Raw genomic sequence first — 22,894 nt, 5'->3', positions numbered from 1 at the left:
CTATATGCTTAATAATGTCACCAAGCTGACTCGGAGGTGTCCCATTATTACTGAGGACTGGGGATGATGGTACATCAAAAGATAGAGGTGGGATACCCTGGTCACGTGGAGTAAACAGCCTACCCCTCCCAGTGCTTGTAAACTCAGGACTAGGAAACACTCTAATCCCAGGAGCTGACTGTACAAATGGTGGAAATGCAAGGGCACCCCTCCCTCTACCCACACTAAAATCCTCAGCATAACTAATTTTATGGACTTGAGAGTCTTCCATGGCTCAACAGAACACTAAAATATAATGTAATTTACTGCATTTAAATACAAAAAAAAATGCAATAAACAAATTCCTCCAAAACATACAAATAAACACAAATACCCTTATCTTGTGAATACGCTACATTCACCTTCACTATTTACAGTATATATTCACTTATAGCAAACCATCAACAAGTGCGCAGGCGCAGATCGCGCACCTCATCCACATGCACAGCTCTGATAGTCGGCAGGTCGCGGCACCAGTTTGTAGCGTGGTTCGTTCTGCATTGTGTAATTTAATGAGGACACTGCCACAACTGGAGGTCTGCTTGTTGGATTTTTATTTGCCCTGCGCACGAAGAGACAAGGCACAATATAAGCCCTTGGCGCAGTCACAGCTCTCAGGCACCTGCACGAGCACAAGGAAACTCACTTAAACACTGTCCCAAGTACCCACAAATGACAGGTACCCTAGGTACCCTAGCTAGCGAGCTCGGTAAAACTTGTTAACATAAATATTCATATTGTACATATTGTAACAAAACGTATGGTTGCATAACAGCACATAGTGTAACATTACCATGGTTTTATATTGAAAAATAGCGGTGCCAAGGACAACATACCTCGCTAGCTGAAGGTCATGCAAAAGAGAACAATAGGAGGGTACAGTAACACAGATACGATGGACCAAACCAAAATATACAAAACTTGAACAATCAAGTGTATTTACAACATAGATATGAAAAAGTGTTTTCACACAAAAAAATAACATTAGCTATGCAGCTGTAATTAAATAAAAAACACACTGAATTATTATTATTATTATCATCAAATTATTAACATCCCCTTTTGACCTGGCCTTTTTGAACTGGTCCTTATGTGCAATTTGCATAATCTAGGGGAACAACATCACACTGCTACATTAGCACAGCTGAAAACTGTTGTTCCGATTAAAGAAGCAATACAACTGGCTTTCTTTAGACAAGTTGAGTATCTGAAGCATCAGCAATTGTGGGTTCGATTACAGGCTCAAAATGGCCAGAAACAAATAACTTTCTTCTTAAACTCATCAGTCTATTCTTGTTCTGAGAACTGAAGGCTATTCCATGCAAGAAAGATCTTGTACAACGCTTTGCACTACTCCTTTCACTGAACAGAGCAAACTGAGAACAGAAAGAGGACTGGGAGGCCCCGGTGCACAACTGAGCAAGAGGACAAGTACATTAAAGTGTCTAGTTTGAGAAAGAGACGCCTCACAAGTCCTCAACTGGCAGCTTCATTAAATTGTACCTGCAAAACACCAGTCTCAACATCAACAGTGAAGAGGCGACTCCGGAATGCTGGCCTTCTAATGTTTAACTCACGCCAGCCACGGAGAAGGAGAGGGGGGTGTGCAGTCCTTGTTAGCGGGTCGCGACGATGGCACTGTATTTTCCTCAAAGTTGGTAAAGAAGGTTTTTAGTTTGTTTGGAAGCATGACGTCGGTGTCCGTGATGTGGCTGGTTTTCTTTTTGTAGTCCGTGATTTCCTGTAGGCCCTGCCACATACGTTGCGTGTCTGAGCCGTTGAATTGCGACTCCACCTTGTCCCTGTACTGGCAGGTCGCTTGTTTGATTGTCTTGTGGAGGGAATAACTACACTGTTTATGTTCAGTCATATTCCCAGACCTCTTTCCCATAGTTAAATGCTGTGGATCGCACTTTCAGTTTTATGCGAATGCTGTCATCCCATCCACGGTTTCTGGTTAGGGTAGGTATTAATAGTCACAGTGGGTACAATCGGAACATATTCCAGTCCGCATGATCAAGACAATCTTGAAGCGTGGCTTCCGATTGGTCGGACCAGCGTTGTATGGTTCTCATCACTGGTACATCCTGTTTGAGTTTCTGCCTATAAGACGGTAGTTAGCAAGATGGCATTGTGGATGGATTTGCCGAATGGAGGGCGGGGTAGGGCTTCGCATGCATTGCGTAAGTTAGAGTAGCAGTGGTCGAGGATATTGCCCATGCACGTAGCACAATCAATATGCTGGTAGAATCTAGGTAGCCTTGTTCTCAAATTTGCTTTGTTAAAATCCCCAGCTACAATAAATGCAGCCTCAGGATTTATGGTTTCCAGTTTGCATATAGTCCTTGATGACCAAGTTTCTTGATGGCCATCTTGATGTCTGCTTGAGGGGGAATGTACGCAGCTGTGACTATAACTGACGAGAATTCTCTTGGTAGGTAAAATGTCCGGCATTTGATTCAAAGGAATTCTAGGTCAGGTGAGCAGAAGGACTTGAGTAGCTGTATGTTGTTATGATTACACCATGAGTCATTAATCATGAAGCAAACACCTCCGCCCTTCCTCTTCCCAGAGTTGTTTATCTCTGTTGGTGCGATGCGATGTCTACCTTGTTGTCAAGAGACTGGACATTGGCTGGTAGTATACTCGGGAGCGGTGGGCGATGTGCACGTCTACGGAGCCTGACCAGGAGGCCGCTTCGTCTGCCCCTTCTGTGGCGCCTTTGTTTTGGGTCGACTACTAAAATTAGATCCATTGTCCTGGATGGTGGCCCGAACAGAGGATCTGTTTCGGGAAAGTCTTATTCCTGGTCGTAATGTTGGTAAGTTGACATTGCTCTTACAGCCAATCGTTCTTCCCGGCTGTATGTAATAAAACTTAATAAAAAAACTTTAAAAACTTTCACGGGGTAACAATGTAAGAAATAATACAGAAAAAACAAAATACTGCATAGTTGCCTCAGAACTCTTAGCGAGGCAACCATCTCTGTCGGCGGCATCTCCCCTGATTCTCTACTGCGTCACTCTGTCTCTCTTCCAGGTGGGCCTAGATCACTAGTCACTTTAATAATGCCACTTTAATAATGTTTACATATCTTGCATTACTCATCCTGTATGTACTGTATATACTGTATTTTTATGCCATCTATTGCCTCTTGCCTATGCCGCTCGGTCATCGCTCATCCATATATTTATATGTATATATTCTTATTCCATCCCTTTACTTAGATTTGTGTGTAATTAGGTAGTTGTTGTGGAATTGTTAGATTACTTGTTAGATATTACTGCACTGTCAGAACTAGAAGCACAAGCATTTCGCTACTCTCGCAATGACATCTGCTAACCATGTGTATGTGACCAATAACATTTGAGTTGATCTGTATCTGCAAAAGTTATTTCTGGGAAGATTATAGGTTTCCCTCTGCAAATCAAAGGAGGCAAAGGCTATACATTTTAAACTGTAAGCATTTAAAGGTATTGGTTTTGCTGAAAGATATCTGAAAGATATAGGCCTAACTATTTCACTGTGTAAACTTCTTCCACTACCATTAACAATATTACTTTCAGGCAGCTAAGCAAGCACACAAAGTTTCTACTGAAACTTCCTTTTCTAGTTATCATTGTTGTCAAGCACCCCTCCTTTTATTTTGTTTGCTGAAGCACGAAGGCCCACCAGAACTCACCAAAACTATCACAGCTTATTGTGAAATAAACATTAATTACGTATTCGAAATTCGTGACAGCCACAAGAAAAAGCACACTTTTCTTGTGTAGGATTTTTCTTTCTTTCTTCATAATGCAGTCGTGTCTATTTCACAATAATCTGTGATACTGGGTTGAACTCACACACAAACTATACTTGTCTGTATGAAAACAGGAAGATACAGTTTTAAGCACAGGATGCTCTTCCTTTAGAGCACCTCAGCATCGAATTGCTGTGCTCAGAGGCTTTTAAGAGGGAGTGCCAGTCCCTCACCGCCAGTAAACATGGAGGAGTGCATGAGGCTATGGCCAAGTTTAATGATAGGTGCCAAACCAATGTCAAACCGCTAGGGTATGTGACCTCAATTAACCGCTGTAGACAATTTTTGTGATTAATGAACAGCTAGCTCAGGGTTTCCCAAACTCGGTCCTGGCCCATTATCTTTCAATATAATGGAAAACCCCCAACTTGGAAACCACATGCTGTCAGACAATGCCGTCAATATGCTGAAGCGTACCAGTGAATTAAATGTGTAGGGAACCACTTGTCCAAGGCCAGGCAACTCTACTCCTGGATTCATGTTTTTGTTTTAACCAACATGGAAGACCAGGTGTGTTGAATTTAAAATGTTGATCACTGAACTGATCAATTAGCTCAGTTGGTCTGGTGTGGTGCCGAGTTGGGAAAATCATCCATTATCTGTGGCACTTTGGGAACAGGGTGATCTACCCCTGCACTATATTTATATTGGTTTATAAACAAATGTGATAGACATCCCTGTCAGATTGGTTAATTGTCCACTTCTGCTTCCTGGTGACTTTTTCTAACTTTTTTCCCAAGACAAAGATCTGACTTCAACTCTGGTCTTACTTTGCTTCAATAAGGTAACGATCAGGACCCTCCGCTAAGACCTTTTTCAGTTGATTGTTACACATTTGTATATCACATCTTTCTATTAAAAATAATGTTATTTGATGAAGTTATCAAATCTGGTCTCCTCGATTCCTCATGCAATCATTTGTGTTTTATGACAGGGCTTCTGATATTTGTGTTTTATGACAGGGCTTCTGATATTTGTGTTTTATGACAGGGCTTCTGATATTTGTGTTTTATGACAGGGCTTCTGATATTTGTGTTTTATGACAGGGCTTCTGATATTTGTGTTTTATGACAGGGCTTCTGATATTTGTGTTTTATGACAGGGCTTCTGATATTTGTGTTTTATGACAGGGCTTCTGATAGTTGTGTTTTATGACAGGGCTTCTGATAGTTGTGTTTTATGACAGGGCTTCTGATAGTTGTGTTTTATGACAGGGCTTCTGATATTTGTGTTTTATGACAGGGCTTCTGATAGTTGTGTTTTATGACAGGGCTTCTGATAGTTGTGTTTTATGACAGGGCTTCTGATATTTGTGTTTTATGACAGGGCTTCTGATAGTTGTGTTTTATGACAGGGCTTCTGATATTTGTGTTTTATGACAGGGCTTCTGATATTTGTGTTTTATGACAGGGCTTCTGATATTTGTGTTTTATGACAGGGCTTCTGATATTTGTGTTTTATGACAGGGCTTCTGATATTTGTGTTTTATGACAGGGCTTCTGATAGTTGTGTTTTATGACATGGCTTCTGATAGTTGTGTTTTATGACAGGGCTTCTGATATTTGTGTTTTATGACAGGGCTTCTGATATTTGTGTTTTATGACAGGGCTTCTGATATTTGTGTTTTATGACAGGGCTTCTGATATTTGTGTTTTATGACAGGGCTTCTGATATTTGTGTTTTGTGACAGGCTTCTGATATTTGTGTTTTATGACAGGGCTTCTGATAGTTGTGGAATTAACCCTCCCCCTCTTTTTTTGTCAACAAGGAATTTTCTGATTGGTTTCTTGCTTTGCATGATCCTTGCCTTGCATGATCCCTGCTTTGGAGAGATGGTCACGTTGACGATGCCAAAGCGATTCATATCTGGTGCATAGCCATTCTATTAGCAGACGTTAAATCTGGTAGTCTGTTGCTCGTTCCAGACGCGCTGAATGGACACTAAAAAGACCGTAAACACTTCCAACTATTGAATGATGTCGGGGATCACAGTGAATTCGGATTGTGTAGAATGTTCACCCCCTTCGCATGAGCCTTGCACCACGGAATTACACCCATACTCTAGCATCGATGACGATGATGAACTTCTGAAGTATATCTGGAGGGAATATTTGCATCCTAAGCAATATGAATGGGTTCTTATTGTAGGATACATAATTGTTTTTTTTGTTTCTCTCATTGGAAACACACTAGGTAAGTTTTGGTAAAGGTTTTTGCGCAGGTTGGATTAATTGAGCCAGTATCATTTTAAAATGTCATCCTCATTTTAAAGTGCATGGCATTAGATCAAGTCCTCAAAGTTATTTGGGCTTCATTGACCATGATGGTAGTTTTATAGAAGTTAGGCTACTGGTGAGTCGAATGTAGGCTATGTATTACATATAGTATTATTATATTAATTTGGTGTTCACTAATTCAGTATCAGTAGACTACCTTCTAAACAAGAGGTTACTGACAATCGAATGTATTTGGGAAGCGCAAAATAAAGACATTATCCCGAGCGCGGACATTCATGCGCATCTGTCTTGTTTGGATGTGTATGCGACACTCGACAGGGAAAATGATAAGCCATGCGACCTGTAAAGTGATAAACCCGAATCCAAGTGCTGTACCAGGCATTCTCTTTAAACGGTCGTTTTCTGTTTTAGCTGTTAATAACACTTGACAAATATAGTTGAGTGCGTAATATAAATTGTTAATAAAATATTTTTGGAGCATCCTTATTAGGCCCATGCTTCTAGTTCAGAATAAGATGCCTGTGGAATAAATCAAGTCTACTGTATTAACATAGTCCCTTTACAAGTAGATGCTTCCAGTTTTCAGAATACGATTCTCGGGCAGTATCTTATAAAGACACTTAAGATACTGCTTAAACATGGCATATTTGAATACAATTGAATCTAGCCCTTAATAACTGCTATTGTGCAACTATTTGCTAATTAAAGTATTGTTAATGGTCTTAATTAAATGTCTTAATTGATTCTAAATAATGTTTTCGGTGCTGACAATACTGGCATAATTTGACAATGTTTTCAAGTAGTTTACAATCCGTCTCATTTTCTCTGCGTGCAGTTTCTCTTGTTACTATGGCAGTGCTGTTCGCTTGTGTTGATCGGGCTCCCGATTGGCGCAGCGGTCTAAGGCACTGCGTCTCAATGCTGGTTTGAATCCAGACTCTATGTGATTGGGATTCCATAGGGTGGTGCACAATTGGCCCAGTCTTGTCTGGGTTTGGCCGGTGTAGGCTGTCATTGTAGTTAAGAATTTGTTCTTATCTAACTTGCCTAGTTAAATACAAAATAGGGCAAGACATTTTGTTTTGGACTGAAACACATGTATTATAAATGGCAAATAAACCAGTCTCATTCACAAACAGCTCATGAAGAATGAGTAAAATCGTGCACATTGGACTGAAAGGCAGTGTTCAACAGCCCTTACCCAACGTTTAGGGCACGATTTTATTCATTCTTCATGAGCTGTTTGTGAATGAGACTGGTTTATTTGCCAATTATAATACATGTGTCTGTAGTGAGGGTACATTGTGTATTTAAGGCAGGAGGAGCGTTCTGTGCCTTTGGAAGAGCAGCGTTGGAGAATGGAATGGTTCACTGCAGGCTGGGGAACCTTTGAAAACGAGAAACCTGTTCAATATGTTTAACTCTCCTGAGTTTTTAAAACCTGTCTTGATGTCATACCCTGTGGATACTGAGAGTTGGCTATGTTTACTGTATTCAAATCCCTTGTTTTTACCTTCCACATTATTTTGCAGTAAATAAGAAATGTGTTTATGACAGTCTTGTTACAGATGTAGGCTTATTGTAAATTAAATTAGTCACTATTATACGTTCTTGTTTGACTGCCCTTTTCATAATCACCAACTGACATTTAAGTGACATAACAGGACAACTGGTTAATTTGTAATACCTACATATTGATTATGCAATTGATAGTTGTTATTCAGGTGCTGCTATTCAGTTGTTATTCAGATTCTGTTATTCAGGTGTGTGCTGTGTATTGCATTTGATTTAAACCAATTAAAGTCATTGATGTCTCCCTGTATTCCTAACAGCAGCAGTCCTTGGTTGTGTCTTGTTGTCAGTTTGTTTTGCAGTGTGGAAAAACCATCACATGCGCACGGTGACCAACTGTTTCATTGTGAATCTCTCCTTTGCTGATGTCCTGGTCACCATCACCTGTCTCCCGGCAAGTCTTGTGGTAGACATTACAGAAACATGGTTCTTTGGAAACACTCTTTGTAAAATACTGCCTTACTTACAGGTAAGACGATGTCCCAACGTTTTTATTTTCACATTTCTCAACTTTCACTTTATATTCAAATCAAATAATATTTCATTTGTCACATATGCTAAATACATTTACATTTTAAAACATGCTCTTATCCAGATGACTACATACATTTTTGTACTGGTCCACTGCAGGAATCAAACTCACAACCCTGGCGTTGTAAGCACAATGCTCTACTAATTGAGTTACACAGAACTGCCAAATGTGTAGACTTTACTGTGAAAAGCTTAGTTACGAGCCCTTTACCAACAACACAGAGTTAAAAAGTAATACAAGTTTACAAAATAAAGGAAATAGTAACACAATAAAATAACAATAACGAGGCTACATACAAGGAGTACCAGTACAGAGTCATTGTGCAGGGTTACAAGGTAGTTGAGGTTATTGAGGTGATATGTAGGTAGGTACGGGCAAAAGTGACTAGGCAATCAGGATACATTAATAAACAGAGTAGCAGCAGCGTATGTGAAGCGTGTGAATGTGTGCCAATGTGTGAGTGTGTGGCGTCAATATGCATGTGTGTGTGTGTTTTGTGTGTGTGAGCGTATGTACTGTAGGACAACAAAAAATTAAAGTGTGTACTGTATGAGAGAGTCATAGACCATTTCATCAACATGGCATTGGCGTTTCTCTGCAAGTAGGGTGAGTCAACATGTTTTTTCTACTTGCAGGAACGCACACATACACACAAATCAGACCATGGACAGCGACATCATATTTAGCTTAAGTTGATTGAACTAAATTGTTTTTTGTATCTTTTAGTTGTCACTGTATTAGACTAAGCAGAGGTGATTTGATGATGTTGAAATGTTGAAGTTGTGTGTGTGTGTGTGTGTTGGAGTGTCAGTGTAGAATGTGTGAGTGTGTGGGTAAAGTCAAGTGAGTGTGCATAGAGCCAGTGCAAGAGTGTCAATGCAAAAGGGGGTCAATGCAAATAGTCAGGGTAGCCATCTGATGAACTGCTCTGCAGTCTTATGGCTTTGGGTAGAAGCTGTCAAGGAGCCTTCTGGTCCCAGACTTAGAGCTCCGGTACTCGTACCGCTTGCAACTTCAAGCTTGATAGTTGGAACGGAACTCCAGGGTACTGAACAGTATTCTTTGAAACACCTTTGAAGGGACCCCATGGTGATGCTTGTGCCACGGGAAAGTGTTTTGCTTTCCCAGCTCAACTGCCATGGGCTTAGCCTTCAATGGATCAACATCATAACTCTCTTTTGATCCAGTGTGATGGAACCTCCACTCAGCCATATGGGGCAGAATCCCAAGCCAATCTGTGTGTCAGAGGATTAGCCTAAAGATTCAGACCTTACGGCCACTGTAATTACATCTTCCCTGTATGGTCTGGACGGCAGGCTGCCATGATAAGGACACCGCGGAGCCGACGCGAGATAAGGTGCTGTACACCTAATTATCCCATTACCCAAAATGATACATTAAGATTGAAATACTGCTATTCTTTTATTAAAACCTCTATGGGATAGGTGTCCCTACACCGGGACAGTTGAGCTAACATTCTGTAGTCTTGCTCTGATTAGTCATCCTGAGGGTCTCAGAGATAAAAATGTAGCATAGTTTTGTTTGATAAAATCTATTTTTATATTAAAATGTACAGTTTTGAACCCCTGCTGTCTCTGGCTCCACACCCACCCCGCCCGGCCATCTAGATATGTGAAAGTTATAAGCTAATGATCCGTCAAGTATGACATTCCTGGGAGTGTGTAAACGTAAATATTGTATTACCATATCATTTTTGTATTTTCTCTATAGTTATGGACTTTGACCAATTAGTTATGTATCAATTGACCAATTCGGCACATTTGGGCAGACTTGATTCAAAATATTGGCCAGTATGGCTATGTTTCACTGGATCAATCTGAAACTTTGCACACACACTGCTGCTATCTAGTGGCCAAAATCTAAATTGCGCCTAACTGCAATATTGTGTTATGGCCTTTCTCTTGCATTTCAAAGATGATGGATAAAAAAAAAATAGAAAACACATGTTTTTTTGTTTGTGTTATCTGTTACCAGATCTAATGGTTTAAATTCTCCTACATTCATTTCACATTTACAAAAACCTGAAAGTGTTTCCTTTCAAATGGTATCAAGAATATGCATATCCTTGCATCAGGTCCTGAGCTATAGGCAGTTAGATTTGGGTATGTCATTAGCTACAGGCAGTTAGATTTGAGCTTCAGGCAGTTAGATTTGGGTATGTCAGATTATTATATGATTTAATCATTTATATCATTCTGCTAATACAGGACTAGTTAAGGCCCAGTGCACTACTTTTGTGAATAAATGTTTGTAATTTAAAAAAACAAATATTATTATTTTGTTTTGCACAGATTTTTCAGGGGTACAGCAGCACCCTCAGCACCCCTACTTTCCATGGCTATGAAAGCAACCCATTGGATTCCACAACACTTCTGTTAACTACTCACCCCAATGCATTTTCAAGGAATCCAATTGACTGCTATAGCATTAGCTAGCCTAGCATGCAGTTTAATTTTTTTTTTAAACTAGCAGTTTTCCAATCTTCTCAATTCACCTTTCATCATTTCAGGAGAATTATGAGTACATTGACATATTCCATCCCTGGACTGAGGAATGTGTTCCCAGCCTGCACTGGGCTCTGACTGTCCACGTTCTGGCACTGCACCGTTCCGAATACAGAGAAGAAATGAATGAATGTTGGATTCTGGATAGTCCAAGGATATGAGAATATTGTCTAAAATGTTAGTATTTTTAAAAAACTTTATGAAAAGCTCTAAAGTCTAAACAAAATGACCTTTCTTCAGTCTCAGTTTATTTTCATGTTAAATGGGGGCATACTTTATCAATTTGCCTTTTGAAAAAACATCTGATTGCCTAACCGTTGAGAAAATAACATTGAAATGATCTAAAGACAGCCTCTCAATACATTTCTGACTCATATTATTTTGCATTCATGCTGGGGACAAATACAGTGCATAGTGCCCTTACATTTTTTTTGCAATGCTGCCTGTTGACAAATATAATAAGTGGTCAGGAGATTGAGAAAGGGTTTATCAGGTTAGCTGATCTTTGGATTTCCTTAACACTGGACTGTATCCAAAACCCACAGACAAACGCCTGGAGCCCTATAGGTAAGGTCCTGGACTGAATTACTGTGTTATCATTCATGTCTGCCTGAAAGACAGTGTTAAGAGGACTACAATTACCAACAGAGGAGAGGCAGCTGGTGGTCTACCTCACACCATCAAGAGATCCATTAAAACCATTTATAAAACCTTTACCTGATGATCTGAAGAAGCAGAATATTAAACTGGTTTTCTCCCCTGGCCTACTTGCAGTGTGTCAAAAGTGCTTTCCCAAGGAAGGACATCTGTAACTGCTGCACAAACTTCGTTGACATTTCATTAGTTACTGTGTGGACATCCTGCTTCTCCTAATGGCTGTGTGAAGCATGTCTGAGGTAAATTGGAATAGCTGTAGCAGCTGTAGGGACAATTTGATGTGTCCATTGGCTATAGGATGTTAATGAGAGAGCTGAAAATGTCCCCCATCGTCAATCAGATGGCCTCAATTGTAATTCTCACAGCTCCTCTACTGTCTACAGGCTCTAATTGATATTTGAGTGATGGCTGCAGATATGAAAATAACATAACACTCTAAGATCAAAGTGTGTCAGCTGTTTTAAACCATCAAATGTAGTCTAACGTCAAGAACAGTCCTGTGTAGCTCATTTGGTAGAGCATAGTGCTCGCAGTGCCAGGGTTTTGGGTTTGATTCCCACAGGGGACCAGTATTAAAGAACCATTAAGCTGTATGCACTTACTACTTCTGTAAGTCGCTCTGGATAAGCCAGTCTGAAATGTAAAAGGCCCCGGCTGTTTGTTTTGCAGATCCAGCTATATGACACAATCTAAAATGACTTTAAAGAATACACAAGCCCCATATCATTTCCAGATTTGTGATGTCTTTATTTTTATTGATATGAGGTTGCCAAATTATCTCTTGGAAGTGTTATGGTTAATATAATCATAAATCCCGCCACTCTAAACCGACAGAGGAAACAAGGATAACAGAAAATGGCTGGTAGATTCATATCACTGTGATGAGTAAATATCAACATTCTGGGCTGTGAGGGTCATGGAATTTCGGATGACGGTTGTTCGTCAGCCGAATGACCGGAGTCACTTCATAACCGTTTGAATAGCTAAAAACATAACAACCAAAACACATTTAATTTTTTTGAATGCACATTTTCTCTTTTCCTCCGCTCCTGTCTGCATGTGCTGCCATAGAAATAGACTGAATATAACGGGCGTCCCCATTCAAGTCAATGATGGCATAATGGGTGGATTGTTGGCCGTTGGGTTGGTCTTCATTTAAGGTTAGGGATAGGCATAAGGTTAACAGTGAGGTTAAGGAGATGGTTAGGTTTTGTGTGGCTGGCTCACTTGGTAGAGCATTGCGCTTCCATACTCAGGGTTGTAGGTTTAATTCCTATGGGGGAGCAGTACAAAAATGTATGCACTCACTACTGTAGGTTGCTCTGGATAAGTGCATCTGCTAAAATGCAACATACATTTTAAGAAGATAAATTGAAGAAATAGGCAGGGTTTATGACTTTGTGGCGATGATAACTAGTGACGAACGCTGTGATTTGTTGATTCAACTCAACTGACATCACAAAGAATTTAATTTGATTGCATGTGCCACATCAGTTAACATCATTTGAATGAACATTCTAAATTACCATGGAAAGTATTGTATCAATACCGTAGAAACAAACTCAACCGCACAAATGCCCGGTCGTCACGTCTAGCTGTTCACTCCACAAAAACAGAAACCGTTGTGACGGTTATTTTATTTTCATTGTAAATAAGAATTTGTTCTTACATGACTTACCTAGTAAAATAAAATAAAAATGATGAGAATGTTGACTATTAAGGGAGTATAGACCTGTTGAATATAGACTAGGGCCCCCATAATTTGACAGTATTTCGCCATATCAACAGTAATGCCGATTTTGTTGTTGTTGTCTGTATTGTGTAAACTCAGATTCATCCTATAAATGTTTATATTGTAATCATCCTTTGGCTATGGTAGTTAGTCAGACTTCATCATACGTACTATACATATGCATAATATATAATTCTAATACCCGACAGTCTCTCTGCGCTTCTAACAAAGGTTGAGAGTACTTAGCACCTCTGAACAGAGTGCCGGCCGTCATTTTCAAACCAAGTGCAAGTCGATTCTACATTCTACAGAATCGTGTGAAAATGTCAGCAGTCAGACGTCCCCCAGTGGGTGGCCCCTAAAAAAATACTGCGCCGAACGAATGGCAGATCAACATTGTGGTCTCTACGGGTTGTCTTACCATTCTGCTTCACATCATACCAATTCTAATTAGTCCATATAAATAGTTGATGCCTTGGGGGAGGTTGGGTGTAATCGTCCTGGGAGAAAACGGTTGCCCCTGTCAACGTCTAGATCAGCCAATTTTCCCTGTCCATCAATGTTTTTCTGCTGGCAGTGACACAGGGAAAAAGGGCTATCCTTTTTCATATTCATATTGAGAAGTCTTTTAAATTCTAAAATAGATAAACAGACCAGTCATTTTCTTCTTCTCTTCTTCACAATAATGAAGAGAAAGTATTATTTTGTTTGCCCAAGGGAAATCACAGATTTTCTCTCAGCAGGTATATATTAAGTGTAGTACTTTTTGTACTGCTTCACTTTGTGCTTTAATTAACTGCACATCCTCTTTTTCAATCTCCCAGACAATCTCCGTATCTGTGTCAGTCTTGACTCTGAGCTGCATTGCTCTCGACCGCTGGTACGCAATCTGCCACCCGCTGATGTTCAAAAGCACGGCCAGGCGTGCCCGCAAGAGTATCCTCCTCATCTGGGGGGTTTCCTGTATCATCATGATCCCCCAGGCCATCGTGATGGAGTGCAGCAGCCTGCTCCCTGAGCTCACCAACAAAACCAGCCTTTTCACTGTGTGTGAAGAGCGCTGGGGAGGTAGGCGGGCATCCACAAAATCCCTCCTCTCAATGCCACAGGAACTCGCCAAGGCACTGTTACCCCAGACCAGACCAATTTCTAATACTCTAACTCTGCTGGATTAAGCTTGATTGAGAATGCCTGAAACAATTGAGTACTCCACTGGAGTAGTCCCAAAAGTATTAAGTATTAAGCCATTTAGCATTCCAGACAGCCTCTAGTAAACAGTCACTGTTTGAACCAAGGTCTGGACCAAAGGCGACAGGCATATTTCAGTTCTTGTGACTAAACCCCCCGGAGCTGTTGTCAGATGGGGAATAATTAAGCAATATTGGAGGGGGTGTGGTATATGGACAATATACTACGGCTAAGCGCTGTTCTTTCGTATGACGCAACGCGGAGTGCCTGGATATAGCCCGTAGCCGTGGTATATTGGCCATATACCACAAACCCCCAAGGTGCCTTATTGCTATTATAAACTGGTTACCAACGTAATTAGAACAATGATAATAATTTTTTTGTCATACCCGTGGTATACGGTTTGATATACCACAGCTTTCAGCCAATCAGCATTCAGGGCTCGAACCACCCGGTTTATAATTTGTGTTACACTACACCAGCTACACAAATGTGCTCGTTCTTTTCTGATGGAATCAATATTTCATAGGATCATTAGAAAAAAACATATGTAATGTTATATACTGTAGTGTCTGCTGTGTTGACATCACTCTTAAAGGACAATTCCACCGAAATACTATCTATTGGTATTTGTTTAATTAATCCAATGTTCATATCATCCCAAAATGTTTTTCATGTCAGCAATCAAGTTTTCAAGATCTATAACTTTCAAAATACAGAAGAGCGCAGCATCATACGATGCAAAATGCATCATACCAGCTTTATTTCTGAATTGAACTGCATCTTGAAAACTTGATTGCTGACATGAAAAACATTTTGGGACTAAATCAATAATGGACTAATGAAACAAATACCAAAAGGTGGTGGGGTTTTCCTTGAAGGGATTCTGAAGCTGTGTGAGACCAGTATCCAAATGTTATCAATCCACTGCTGTATAGTATTCTAATCATATACTAAGTGTGGGGATAACTAGGGAATAACTAAGTAGAATTGAGAAGGTACTCACACTCAAACCATGCAGAAAAAAAACCTGCAGGAGGCAGAGATAAAATACTATTGGTGTTTAATTACATAATTGACAGTGAACACAAAAAGGTGCAAATCTAAGGTGCAAACAGAAAGCACAGGTTTCAGCTTCATACTGTACCGTCATCTACTGTCAAGCATGTAATTACATAGCAACAATATGTTTTCTATTTGGGCCTCTTGCAAGTTCTTTCTACATGGTTGAGTGTCCTATCCCAGCCTCCTCCTACATGTTTTCTACATGGGCGGGGTACCTTTTGAATTCTACTCACTGAGTTATACAAATGTAACATCCATGTTGACACAATATTGAAAACAAGTCACTGTCTTCCTTTGATAGGAAAAACTACTATCTAAGCAGACTGTATGTTTAAGGCAGTGGTGGATGGTAACACTTTAAATGGGGAGGACAGGCTCATGGTAATGGCTGGAATGGAATAAATGTAAACATATCGAACACATCAAAGACCTGGTTTTCCATTCCATTCATTATTATGAGCTGTCCTCCCATCACCAGCCTCCCATTTATCTGTCCTACTGAATGCTTCAGGGTCAGACGGTTGAAAAATACTTGGAATGCATTGAGGGATGACTTTGCAGGTTCTCCGATAAAATAGGCTTGGATGCCTCTTGATCGCTACAGACAAATACTCTCTCACAGAAAACCATACAACTATTGGCAGCACAATTGTTTGGATAGAAAATAAATGAATGTGTCAAGGCTATCGATTAAATGAGCGAGATCAAAGTTCTCCATCTCTCAAATTCGTTTTTGGGTGGAAAACCTTTGCAGGAATGTCAAATCAAATCCAAGTTTATTTGTCACGTGTGCCGAATACAACAGGTGAAACCTTACAGTGAAATGCTTACTTACAGGCTCTAACCAATGGTGCCAAAAAAAAAGGTGTGTGTGTGTGTGTGTGTGTGTAGGCAAATAAAGAAATAAAACAACAGTAGAAAGACATTTGAAAAAAGAGTAGCAAGGCTATATACAGACACCTGTTAGTCAGGCTTATTGAGGTAATATGTACATGTAGGTATCATTAAAGTGACTGTGCATATATGATGAACAGAGAGTAGCAGAAGCGTAAAAAGAGGGGTTGGCAGGTGGTGGGACACAATGCAGATAGCCCGGTTAGCCAATGTGCGGGAGCACTGGTTCTTCGGGCCAATTCAGGTATGTACATGAATGTATAGTTAAAGTGACTAGCATATAAGATAAACAGAGACTAGCAGCAGCGTAAAAGAGGGGTTGGGGGGGAGGGGGGGGGGGGTGACACACAATGCAAATAGTCCGGGAGTCTTATGGCTTGGGGGTAAAAACTGTTGAGAAGCCTTTTTGTCCTAGATTTGGCACTCTGGTACCGCTTGCCATGCGGTAGTAGAGAGAACAGTCTATGACTGGGGTGTCCTCATGCAAACTCTCAACATTTAAGGTTGATATCTACAGATGTAGGATCTTAATTTGCTGTAGGATCTTAATTTGATGCGGGACATTTAAAACTTGTGGTGTATTTGAAGTTTAAAAATATCCATGCATTATGTAAGGGATAATCGGGGAGCGGCATATGAGTTTTTTGGAAAATAATTGACGATGTGGAAGGCATTCTTTTCCAGAGAACGCATAGAGCCCCGGTTGATTGTCCCTTTTACAGTATACCATGTCTATAATTTAACACATTTGCCACTAGAAATGTTTTCATTTGCCATAAGAAATGTGCTCAACATCCACTGAAGTTTACTAGATAGCAACAGTAGTTGCCGTGGTAACCAAACAAATAGATTTGCTAATTTAGCTGACCAAACCATCAGTCTTAGCTTGCTGTTATGAAAATGAAATTCACCGATGTCAATAATGTTTTCAATCCGACTTTTGCTTTCAAAAGCAGGTCAAACATAAAACATGTAACAAGCCTAAGATCACCATGCGCAATGCCAAGCGTCGGCTGGAGGGGTGTAAAGCTCACCGCCATTGGACTCTGGAGCAGTGGAAAGGCGTTCTCTGAAGTGATTAATCATGTTTCACCATCTGGCAGTCTGATGGATGAATCTGAGTTTGGCGGATGCCAGGAGAACACTACCTGCCCGAATGCATAGTGCCAACTGTAATGTTTGGTGGAGGAGGAATAATGGTTTGAGGCTATTTTTCATGGTTCAGGCTAGGCCCCGTAGTTCCAGTTAAGGGAAATTTTAACGCTACAGCATACAATGACATTCTAGATAATTCTGTGCTTCAAACTTTAAGGCAACAGTTTGGGGAAGGCACTTTATTTTTTCAGCATGATAATACCCCCATGCACAAAGCAAGGGCTGAATGGAAGCAAGTCCCCGTAGCAATGATCCAACATCCAGTGGAAAGTCTTCCCAGAAGAGTGGAGGCTATATCTGAAAGGGGGGACCAACTCCATATCACCGTCCATGATATTGAAATGAGATGGTGTCCACATGTAGTATATGTACAGTACCTGCATCTCAGACTTATGCCACGTTCGCATGCTATTCAGAACTCGGAAACGTTAGACTTTCTAACTTGTTGAACATGTGAACGCAGTATTACTCAAGACTCACATCTCTAAAATGCAAAAGTTATAATTTAAGTTGTATGGGGACAGTTACATTGCCAGGATGCAATTTTTGCTCAGCAGTTTGTTTAAATCAGGGATGTCTAACTCTTTCCACGTAGGGCAGAGTGCATTAGTAAATTGGTATCCCCGCTCCCACCTGTCTGTTTCATGTCTTAGGTTATCCGCAAAAGTTAACATGGATAGAATGGAAGAATTTAGTAATATTTGCAATATTCAAATAATTCTCATGTGTCAGTGTATCGCCCAACCGTGCCATGGTGAAACCTGTAGACCTGTAGACCTGAAATAATTGGATGTTGGAACTTGCATCCAGCCAACCAGAAAAGCAAAGTTAAGCAATTCATTCATTCTTGATAGACAGGACAATACTTGTCCTGCAAAAAAACATAATTTTTATACTTGAAAAAATGGAGCAAGCACTAGGCATTTAGAGTTAGGCTCAATGTGGCTCAATGTGGAGTGGAGTGGAGCTTTATAGCAATGTAATGACATCACATGCCCAACGTTTCCTTCAAAAATATTTGGCAATCATTATTTATTTGAAAAATACCGTTTCCATAATCGTTTGTCACAATAAAGAAAGTTTGACAAAATAAAAATCCGCCCCTGTTGAATAGATATAAACATAGTAGATGTTCAGAACAAATCTCCTTTAACTGCCTTTTACAATACACATGTCGCAATGTTTTCTATTGTGACATAGAGTTTGTTGAATAAACCTGGGTCAATGGAAACGTGCCTACTTATTCAATTGCTATTTCTTAAAGTGTAGAATGTTTTATTTGTTCCGCTGAACCTTTCTGTGATAGGAACCATATTCAGCACAATCTGATGATTCCCTTTAAAAAAATGTCTCTTTTTGATGGAGAGTTCTGTCTTGCCACTCAATTTAAATTCCTGCACAGTAACTACAAGCTCATGCATTTTACTGATAAATATGTATATAAATGTAGACATGTTTGTTTCCCCTTTGGATTTGACCAATTACCTCCACAATTCCTACAGTACCCTTTTGAAAAAAAGTACATCATCTCACATGTGATCAAGTGAAGTATTCCAAAAACACATGTTTTCATGTGATCTGTGATCTTACGTGAAGATAATGTGACAACATGTAAAGCAACATGGGATAACATGAAACTACACGTGTGAAAACCTGTGAAACAATGTGAAGGGTTACAAAAACATTTTTTTTCACATGATGTAACATGCAACATTTCACGTGAAATCATGTGATTTTCCACATGTGAAATCATGTGATTTTCCACATGTGAAATCATGTGTTTTTTTCTGGTAGCGCCTCTAATTTACATCTATGTCACAATAATTTAGCTAAGTCACATTTCATTCTCTCAACAGCTGATGTCTACCCCAAGGTGTATCACACCTGTTTCTTCATCGTCACATACTTCGCTCCCCTCTGTCTGATGGTTCTGGCATACATACAGATATGTCATAAACTGTGGTGTCAACAGGTATCTATGTAAATTCATGTTTGTGAACAATAACAGACAACATTTGCACTGTTTCTTAGCAATCTGGCTGTTTGTTGATTCTCCACATTTATTTCTAGATCATGCAGTCACCAATTTATCAGTGTCCATTATCCTTGCAATTAGTTGACAATGCACTCTCAGATTATGCACTCCACTATTCAGATCCATTCCATTGAGCTTTTTTTGAACGTTTTGAGTTTTATTGAGCTTTGTCAAGCAAAAGCTGTTCAAAGACCACAGTGTGATCGGCTGTGGGTTGTGGGTTCTGTAAACAGATTCCTGGAACGTCATCTGTGCTACAGAGGAAGCGGACGCCCCTCCAGGGTTCCACTTATTCTCCAGGTCCTGGGGAGTCAGCCAGGGTCCGGACCAGCACAGTGTCCGCTGAGATCAAACAGGTCCGGGCCCGCAGGAAGACAGCCTGCATGCTGATGGTGGTCCTCTTTGTCTTTGCCCTCTGCTACCTGCCCATCAGCGTACTCAACATCATGAAAAGGTAGCAAGCAGCCTCTTTGCTGCTCTGTCTCTCTGTCTTCAGGATCAATAGCCATTACACTCTAGGATTCAACATAGAGACGTTTCAATGAGTCAGAAGTTTCGATTTGGAAATGAGTCATTTGCCTCAAATAACGGTTGGCATTCACAGTAGTCCCTGGTAAACATTGTGTTTACAGAAAAAGGTGATCACATTCTGAAAATCTGTAAGCATTACTTTAGCATACCTAGATCACATATATTCTGATCTATATCAGTGCGGTAAGCAAACATATTTGTGATGTCTGTCTCTCAGGGTGCATATCGTTGCTGTCTGATGAAAACCTATTTTCTCCAAAACAGAAGCTTTTCTGGAATTTGAAAGAATGACCGTAATTTCCCATTAATATACAATTATGAAACTTCAGAAGCTATTTTGAATATATTTTCTTGGTTGTTCAGAGTACATTGAGGGGAGTTACTGCTTTCAATAAATGTAAAATAATTATGAAAATTGGCAAAACATTTAGTTACGAGGTTTTTATCAGACAGCGACGATGTATCACTTGCCATTTCTTCATAGAATGAGGTAAAATAGAAATTAGGCTAAACTATCTCTTTAATACTCCCCCACCCCCTGCAAACACATGTCAATAAGCTATAGCTCCATTTACAGTTTCAACACACTTGGTGTCATTACAGATGAGGTCTCACTGATGTTACCTTGTCATTGCAGAGTGTTTGGGACGTTTAAGTACACAAACAGCAGAGAGACTGTATACGCCTGGTTCACGTTCTCACATTGGCTGATATATGCCAACAGTGCTGCAAATCCAATCATCTATAACTTTTTAAGTGGTGAGTTTGTCTCAAAATGCTTTGTTCATGATTTTATTGCCCCATCTGCTGGACAGTATAGTATATCACAACACACCTAGAGTGGAGCTTTGGAAGGGGGATTTGATGTGCGTAACTTGTTCAATCAATTTTAATGGTAAAGAAACGTAATACTTAAGTGGTAGAATTTCAACAGAATACCCCTTTCATATGAGGTTTGATTAGCGGTTAAGAGTGTTGGGCCATGAGGTTTTATTAGCGGTTAAGAGTGTTGGGCCAGTAACCGAAAGGTTGGTGGTTACATTTTTTTTTTTTGTCTATGTGCCCTAGAGAAAGGCCCTTAACCCTAATTGCTCCTGTAAGTCGCTCTGGATAACAGCTTCTGCTAAATTACCAAAATGTTATGTGTTTAACAAAGTTTAGCTTTTTTCCACAGGGAAGTTTCGAGCGGAATTCAAAGCAGCATTTTCCTGTCGCTCTTTTGGCCGATGTCAGAACCAAACAGAGGGCATAAGGAGAAGAATGAACACTGACAGCCGTAAATCCTTGTCCACTCAAGTCAACAACATGGACAATGTTTCACGGATATCTGACCATGTGGTTTAATCCTATACTGGGGCATGCTGGGAGATCTTAGAATTGCACCATGCCACCCAGGACACACTGGCATTCACTGTCTCCATGATACAAAGGTCACGAATAGAACACATTGTAACGTCAAGCTTTTAATAACAGACCACATACTCTGAATGGACTGAAAGCACTCAATATCCACCAACCTGTGTGAAAGCAAATCCCTCCCCTGCTGGAACCTCTACCCAGGGGAAGAGAAGTGATTTGAATGAGTCGTGTCTGTTACAGATGGATAACCGTTCTATTGGCTCCAGTCTTTGGTTCTCATCCCACCAGAGGCAGGAATTAGCACCCCATGGTGTTGTACACCTCACCAGAAAGGACAGACTGAAGGATGAATCACAATGCAAAGATTAAACCCTATCAACGTTTATTATCAAAGCTTCTTAAATCTGAAGATGGATTACAAAATAACAATTTGTTTGTTAATTAGCCACAATAGTGTACTACGTGTGGATTTGTGGTGATGTTTACTTATGTCTTATGATGACTACTTATCATCATAATAATAATAATAATTATTATTGCTATTATTAATATTTGTATTATTGTTGTTGTTGATGCTGTTGTTTATTGTTTTTTATTGTTATTGTTATTACCTTCATATTCTATGTGTAATATCAGGTAATATGTTTACAGATATGGTATTGTACATTAACAATCCAGCCAAAGTTCGAAAATCTCCACGGATGAATACATCTACAGAGGTTTTCATGACAAGGCGGAAGGTTAAATTCTCACAACCTTACATCATAAAGACGGCTTTGTTTCTAATTCATTGCTGGATCAACCAACAAGCAATCAGAATGAAATAACCCTACAAGACATTGAATTCTGATTTTAAAAAATGAACAACGTCTTATTTGATGTGAACCCTTGAAAAGCAGTTTCTACAATCGCTTTTGTTTGTTTTGATTTCTTCTCGGGTGTTTGTTGTGATGATTTCTTATTGGTGTTTCTTGTTATTTCATGTACTTTTTGAAAAGTATGTTAAGCAGTTTCCCCTAAAAATGTATCTGTTCTAAAAATGTATCTGTTCATGTAAGTGATTGTTGTTTTTGATCTGTTTGAAGGTAAACATTTTAAACATTTATCATTGTTTGTTTGCTGTGCTTCATGTAAAACAACATATTATGTATTAACTTTGACCTTGTATTCATCAGACCTGGGTTCAAATACTATTTAGGGTATTTCAATTACTTCATTAACGGCAGTTATTAACCAGTCATTAACACGAGCCCGTTTTCCACAATTAAGGTGCCACCAACCTCCTGTGGTTAAGCATGAACTTTACCATGATTGACTAACCAGGTTGTATAGGCTATTATTTAAATGGCTGAATACACCCACCTCTTACTGACCATCACTGTCCTTATCCACTAATCATAACATTGATAAAAGCAACCTGGAGACATTGCTATGTGTTTAGTTATACAACTAATTTATTAGTGGTGTATGTATTCCACCCTGTCCTTAACATCTTTCATTGACTGTCAATCACCATGAGTTTGACAACTTTTAACATATTTCATTAGAATGAATTTGCATTACTCCCTGAA

The 22,894-nt window shown here is 39.7% G+C and overlaps 1 protein-coding gene across 1 annotated transcript; it reads left to right on the top strand.

Annotated features, from left to right (window-relative positions):
- The first annotated feature begins 5,664 nt into the window (after nucleotides 1-5,664).
- On the top strand, nucleotides 5,665-22,426 carry hcrtr2 (hypocretin (orexin) receptor 2). The gene is made up of 7 exons (XM_021576475.2): nucleotides 5,665-6,034; nucleotides 7,941-8,119; nucleotides 13,921-14,164; nucleotides 19,255-19,370; nucleotides 19,667-19,887; nucleotides 20,602-20,723; nucleotides 21,139-22,426. The coding sequence occupies exons 1-7, from the start codon at nucleotides 5,815-5,817 to the stop codon at nucleotides 21,306-21,308; spliced, it is 1,272 nt and encodes a 423-aa protein (XP_021432150.2). The 5' UTR covers nucleotides 5,665-5,814; the 3' UTR covers nucleotides 21,309-22,426.
- Nucleotides 22,427-22,894: the final 468 nt, after the last annotated feature.

The sequence above is a fragment of the Oncorhynchus mykiss genome, chromosome 20 (assembly GCF_013265735.2).
Source record: "Oncorhynchus mykiss isolate Arlee chromosome 20, USDA_OmykA_1.1, whole genome shotgun sequence".
Lineage (NCBI taxonomy): Eukaryota > Metazoa > Chordata > Actinopteri > Salmoniformes > Salmonidae > Oncorhynchus > Oncorhynchus mykiss.
The sequence above is the reverse complement of the archived record's forward strand: the minus strand, read 5'-3'. Positions and strand labels throughout refer to the sequence as shown.

Bases quoted from the DNA above. Each gene is read 5' to 3' on its own strand.
- hcrtr2 (XM_021576475.2), top strand. From the start codon at position 5,815: ATGATGTCGGGGATCACAGTGAATTCGGATTGTGTAGAATGTTCACCC. The intron at 19,888-20,601 runs GTAGCAAGCAGC...TTGTCATTGCAG, and splicing joins GTACTCAACATCATGAAAAG to AGTGTTTGGGACGTTTAAGT. The intron at 20,724-21,138 runs GTGAGTTTGTCT...TTTTTTCCACAG, and splicing joins CATCTATAACTTTTTAAGTG to GGAAGTTTCGAGCGGAATTC.